The 6,872-nt window shown below is 45.8% G+C and overlaps 1 protein-coding gene across 1 annotated transcript in view; it reads left to right on the forward strand.

The window, feature by feature from the left end:
* Positions 1-1,641: 1,641 nt before the first annotated feature.
* LOC125486257 overlaps positions 1,642-6,872 on the forward strand; it is a 14,744-nt gene continuing 9,513 nt past the window's right edge. The window contains exon 1 of the mRNA XM_048612963.1: positions 1,642-2,071. Coding sequence (XP_048468920.1) covers positions 1,661-2,071 — 411 coding nt within the window. The 5' untranslated portion in view covers positions 1,642-1,660. The remainder of the gene's footprint in view (positions 2,072-6,872) is intronic.

The following is a 6,872-nucleotide window of genomic DNA, read 5'->3' on the forward strand; positions in this document are numbered from 1 at the left end:
GTTTCCTGGCTTATTGCCTGCATCCTTCTTGAGTAATGGTACACATTGGCTCCCCTCCAATCCTCTGATGCCCAGAGAGAAACTTAATTGTTTTTGAAAGCGCCCCTGCTATTTCCTCCTTTAACTGCGCCAACTACCTTGAATACCTTAAATCCAGCACTGAAGATTTGTCTACTTTTTAAGCCTGCTAGGTCACACAAATCCTGTTGTTTGTGCTAATTTTTTGAAATGTTATCACAGACCTACTCCCCGATTTCTGTACTTATCGTCTCTCTCACTAGTGAACACCAACACAAAGTATTCATTTAGAACCCTAACTACATCTTCTGACTCCATGCACAAATTACAGCTTTGGTCCTTAATGGGCCTTACTCTTTCCGTTATTATCCTTCTACACTTAATATACCTGCAAAACAATTTAGGATTTTCTTTTATCTTTCCTGCCAGTATCCTTTCATATTCCCATGTAACTGTCCTAACCTCTCTTTTAAGTACACATTCCATACTCGAGGACTGCTGCAGCTGTTGAACTCAGTGTCGTCCATAAGCGTCACCTTTTGTATAAATCCACTGCTGTATCATCCTTCTGGATAATGTCTTAGAGGATGTTTGCGCTAGCTCGCATGTTGAGTTATGTGTTGAATGATGTTCATAGTGGTAAAAATGTTGGATGTTGTCTACACAATGTATCACATTCACAAAGTGGAAAGCCTGCTTGTTTTCTGTTGAAGTTTCTTTTGGCTTTGATTTTTCACCTTGGTCTGTGTTGCCAGTACCTTTACGTATTGCTTGCATGAAAGTCCCTGGCACACTCCTTGTTGCTGCTAGCATGCTGCATATGCTTTCTGTTGGGCACATCATGTTGTACCTTCGCATTGTATCTTTGGAATCAGATTTACTGCATCTGCGAGCCCGGTATCCCTTTGCACATGACTTAGAAAGATCTTGGAACCTTAAGCAGCTTCACCATGAATGCAATGGACTGCACTGCCCTCGCAGCTAGCTTGCTTTCTGCAGACTGGTGACTTTACTTAATGCTTACAAAAGTTGTCGTCAAGCTGCAATTGCTTCATATTTTCTGTCATTTTTTAAGCAGTATGTCAATGTTGTGAGTTTTCTTTTTCTATAAGTCTTTTTGGAAAATTATCCTTTTGAAAAGAAGCAAAATACTACTGGAAATCTGACACAATCACAGAGAATGTGAGAAAAACTTAGCATATCACTCAGAGTTAACGTTTTGCATCCGGTATGACTGCAGAACAGAAAGAAGTTCTGAAGAACAGCCATATTGGATTTGAAACGTTAACTCTGTTTCTCTCTGCACAGATGCTGTCAGATCTGCTGAGTTTTTCTAGTGTTCACTGTGTTTGATTCATCTGCTCAAGCAGCTCAGTCTCTGAATTATGGCAGTCTTCAACCGTTATAATGGTACCTACTGACAAATTGATCAATTGAATGTTGTGACTGCTGCTTGTAAGACATAACCTCTAAAGGAGAGATTGAAGACATGGCTAATACAAACCAATTTATTGAAAAGTTACAAGAATGTTTGTGGCAATAAATTGTCCTCCATGTCTGCAATAATTGTTTACCTTTTTTTAAACTCACAGGGATTTTCTAGTAAATCAGAGGCAACAGAGTATCCGTAATTCCCTGAAATATGGAGGCAGACTCGGATTCATTTCCAGTTGAGTACATGAAAGGAGTTTCTGGGGAATTAATACTTGATTCAGCAGAAAACATCTCATCCAACATATCGTATGCAGCAGGAGGCCCAGGCAGCTTGCAGGCTGTCGTTTATGCAATGAATTCAGCAAAAGTGGAAGTTTCAGACAGTACTGTAGCAGACTCTCAGAAAAATTGCTGTACTGAGAAGGCCCAACCTGACTGCAGCCAGAGAATGAAGGAATTGACGTCTGTATTTGTAGGATGTGGTTCCTGGGAAGAACAAGAATTAAATGTGAAAGGCCTGATGTCAGAATATGCACATGAAGAACCAGGTCTAGAGACCAGCCGCCAGTGGGAGAAGGAACGAACAAATGTGGAGATTGGACCACCCGAGACACAGAAGGTATTGGAAATTAAGTAAAGACAAAGGTCATAATTCTACTGGAACTGTAGGGCTGCTCTCTCACTGGAGAGAGATGACTGGTGGTGGTTTAACCTGAGTGTCAGCACGCATCAGGTGACAGGAGAGGTTCAGAAGGACGGTCCTTCATGGTAACCCCAGCTGGTTTGGAATTGAACCCAGGCTGTTGTTGCTCTGCATTGCAAACCAGCCATCCAGCCAACTGGTAGCTGACCCCATTGCAAATTAGGTAACTCAATAAGAAATTTACATATCAAATTATTTAACTGCAAAAGGAGTAATTTTGTTTTCTTGCTCGTGTAAAGCAAACCAAATAACTCAAGTGACATTGATAAGAATTGCAAGAGCCTGCTACGTGAATGTGACCATTTGATGGACTGAAGTAAAATAACTTAGACTATTCAAATCTATCTGTGTACCAGGTCGTGAAGTTACACTATTTAATTTGTCTATGGTTTACTGCTGGGGTAAAGAAGCTGAATTTTGGAGTGTAAATTTTGGGAGTTATTTCACAGCTAGGATTATTGATTACAGTGCCCCACCGATTGGAGTAATTGATTACAGTAAGTGGAATATTGATTACTTGGGCATGATAGCATTGTGGTAATGTTACTGGACCAGTTACCCAAAGAAATGGATGAATGCTCAGAGACTTGTATTAAAATCTGTAGTATGGCAGGTGGGGAGTTTAAATTTAATGAATTAACTATTTGGAGTAAAATATCAGTTTCCCATTATTGGTGACCCTGCAACTAATAAATTGCTGTAAAAGCCTATCTGATACACCAAAGTCCTCAGGGCAGGAAAACCGACATCTTCTCAACCTGGTGTGGCCTATGTGAAACTCCAGACCCATAGCAATGTGGTTGACTAACTGCCCTCTGAAATAGCCCATCAAGCCACTTGGTTATATCAGACTGCAAAGGAAAAATGCACCATACAGTATGGACTACAGAAGTTCAAGAAGCAGCTCAGCAACACTTTGTCAAGGACAGAAAAGTATGAGTATCAAATGCTGGCCTCACCAGTATATTTATGTCTCAAAGACAGATTTTTAAAAAATGGGAGGACTTTGATTACTGACTACAGTTGTCAATACTGAGGTTACAAGAACGAAACAAATGCTGGAATAGAATGTATAACTCCTCAAGACTGCACCATAAAACAATCATGCTTGATCCTGTACTTTATTTATTTTTTATTCACTGCCAATGTTCTTTGATATCCTAAGATACAAACGATGTCTATCTTACTTAATAATTGGGGGAATGGCAGTGTTGCTTCAAGCATTTCATTGAGCATTCCGTGCAGTGTGGGAGCACTAGAATTCCATAATCACGAATAACCATTCATACAGGAAGTGTCATCAGTTACAGCAGCTTCACTGCTGGTCTCAGAATTTGAGCAGCAGATGGCATGATTCCAGTGTATCCATGAGGTAGAGAGCTATATGAATTTAGACACGGTCAGTGAACAGTTTAAGAGTATTCAGGGTGTGATGAAATGGGGCACCACCTGACAGTCATGAATAAACAGGCAGGAAGTGCAGAAGCCCCCTAAATGTGTTCAAGTTCTGATTGGTATTCAGATCTGACCAGCCCTGAGTATAGGGAGTGCAGCCAGAGCCAATTCCACAGCACACAGGTGGCTGCCGAGGAGCGAGAAGGAAGATTGGAAAACCAATACTGAAAGGTGATTTGATAGTTCGGAGAACAGAGATTTTCTTGTGGTCAGATACATGAATCCAGAATGGTGTGTTTGTGTGTCTGATGTAACGGACAAGGATATCACTGAACAGCTACAAGCATGCTAAGAGAAAATGGTACCAACAAAATGGATAGAAAAAGGGATGTTATTGTGCTGTCAGAATTTAGAGACCGAGGTAGGAAATTAGAAAGTGTGATGTCAAAAATAGTAATTTAATTGATTATTCCAAGTGCCGCGTAGGTGAGCATAGAAGTAGGAAGATAAAGCAGATTAATTCGTGGCTGGAAAGTTGATGCAGGAAGGAGGACTTTTGGAAGAGAACAATAGCACTGAAATAGGAGTAGTAAATTGATAGGTGGGGCCAGACTAAGGGAAAAAATCATAAAATCTAAATCCGGGTTAATGGGCATATGTATGAATGGACAGCATGTGGTAAACAAAAGTTTTGGTGAGTTACAGATGCAGGTTGCCATGTGGAAATATTGCATGGTGGCTCCAGTGGAGATTTTGCTCAAATAAGGATAGGACTGGGTGTTAAATATTCCTTGGTACAGAAAAAGAGGAAGTGAAGAAAAGGGAAGAGATGGTGAAGTGCTGGAAATGAGAATGCCTGAGAAGGGGCAAGGTAGAGTTGATTTAGCTAGTGCTAAAAAACAAACAAGATGCAGTTACAGGGAAATGGAAGAACAAATTTACGAAGTAAAATTTTCCCCACACTTCCCCCTTAAACTTTTCCCCTCTCACTTTGAACCTGTGTCCTCTTGTAGTTTACCTTTCCATCCTGGGAAAAAGCCTCTGACTATCCACCTTATCAATGCCTCTCAATTTTATATGCCTCTGCCAGGTCACCCCTCAGCCATCGGTTTTCCAGTGAAAACAATCTAAGTTTATGCAAAGTGTAGAGCTGGATGAACACAGCAGGCCAAACAGCATCATAGGAGCAGGAAGGCTGACGTTTTGGGCCTAGACCCTTCAACAGAAATGGGGGAGGGGAAGGGGGTTCTGAAATAAATAGGGAAAGAGGGGGAGGCGGATAGAAGATGGATAGAGGAGAAGATAGGTGGAGAGGAAACAGACAGGTCAAAGAGGCGGGGATGGAGCCAGTAAAGGTGATTGTAGGTGGGGAGGTAGGGAGGAAATAGGTCAGTCCAGGGAGGACGGACAGGTCAAGGGGGCGGGATGAGGTTAATAGGTAGGAAATGGGGGTGCGGCTTGAGGTGGGAGGAGGGGATAGGTGGGAGGAAGAACAGGTTAGGGAGGCTGGGACGAGCTGGGCTGGTTTTGGGATGCGGTAGGGGGAGGGGAGATTTTGAAGCTTAGTACCTGCCTACGGAACCAGGTCATCCCCAACGGACTACAGTCCACATTCAGGCCTTCCCAATTTGGCCCCAACCATGACAATGTCTATATTCACAGCATTGAGATCCTTCAGAAGCGTTTCTTCCTGCGACTCCTGAAACACACCCTCGCAGCAATGCGCCGGCATCTCCAGGCACGACAATCAAGCCTACCCCAGCTTGGAGCCTCCCTCTCCCAGACCTGCAAAGGATCGCTCCTGTTTTTTATTCTACATAGGATCCACAACCTGAACTCTCAATTCTACTCAGCTTTATCGGACACTAAAAACCGTAAGTACAGTAAACTTACTGGTGCCTACCACCCAAAACGGGCTTCCTCCACCTCCCAAATCCCCAGCCGTACCCAGGACCTTCCCCACAATGTGCCCGCCGCCACTAGCCGTGAGGCCACTGTTGGAGAACCCACAGATGACGTCACATCCACCACCGCTGGGTACCCCACTTCTGGGACAGTGAACGCCATCGCTGCTGATGCCACCGCCTCCATTTCCGAGACCAACACCACAGACACTGAAGACGCGCCTACCGTCACCGCTGCTGCCGCCTATCCCGCACCGCCGCGGACGCAACTCCGCCATCGCCGACGCAACTCTGCCCATAGCCTACACCGACGCAACTCCGCCCATAGCCTGCACCGACGCAACTCCGCCCACCGCCTCCACAGCCAGCAGCTCCAGAGGAGACAGCAACACTCAGCCCTGCCGGGTCTTCACCATACCCCCAGACCTCCCCCTTACTGAGGACGAATGGTCAGTCCTCAGTAAAGGGCTCACCTTTGTCCCCCTCCACCCACACATCAAGGAATACTGGTCACGTTTGGACATTGAGCAGTTTTTCCGCCGCCTCTGCCTCCACGCTTACTTCTTCAACCGTGAACCTAACCCTCCCTCTACTGACCCCTTCTCCCACCTCCAACACACCCCCTCTTCCTGGACACCACCCCAAGGCCGCCTACCCTCCCTCGACCTCTTCATCTCCAACTGCTGTCGAGACATCAATCGCCTCAACCTGTCCACCCCTCTCACCCACTCCAAGCTCTCCCCCGCAGAATGTACAGCCCTCCGCTCCAATCCCAACCTCACCATAAAACCTGCGGACAAGGGAGGCGCAGTTGTAGTATGGCGCACTGACCTCTACATCGCCGAGGCCAGGCACCAACTCTCCGACACCACCACCTACTGTCCCCTGGATCATGACCCCACCCCCGAGCACCAAACCATCATCTCCCAAACCATCCACAACCTCATCACCTCAGGTGACCTCCCACCCACGGCCTCCAACCTCATCGTTCCCCAACCCCGCACCGCCCACTTCTTTCTCCTTCCCAAAATCCACAAACCTGACTGCCCTGGTCGACCCATTGTCTCCGCCTGCTCCTGCCCCACCGAACTTATCTCCAACTATCTGGATTCCATTTTCTCCCCCTTGGTCCAGGAACTCCCTACCTACGTCCGTGACACCACCCACGTCCTCCACCTCCTCAAGAACTTCCAATTCCCCAGTCCCCAACACCTCATCTTTACCATGGACGTCCTGTCCCTATACACCTGCATTCCCCATACAGATGGCCTAAAGGCCCTCCGCTTCTTCCTGTCCTGCAGGCCCGACCAGTCCCCCTCCACTGACACCCTCATCCTCTTAGCCGAACTTGTCCTCACCGTCAACAACTTCTCTTTCAATTCCTCCCACTTCTTACAGACAAATGGGGTGGCCATGGG

This window comes from Rhincodon typus, chromosome 27, assembly GCF_021869965.1.
Source record: "Rhincodon typus isolate 14 chromosome 27, sRhiTyp1.1, whole genome shotgun sequence".
In the NCBI taxonomy this organism is placed as follows: domain Eukaryota; kingdom Metazoa; phylum Chordata; class Chondrichthyes; order Orectolobiformes; family Rhincodontidae; genus Rhincodon; species Rhincodon typus.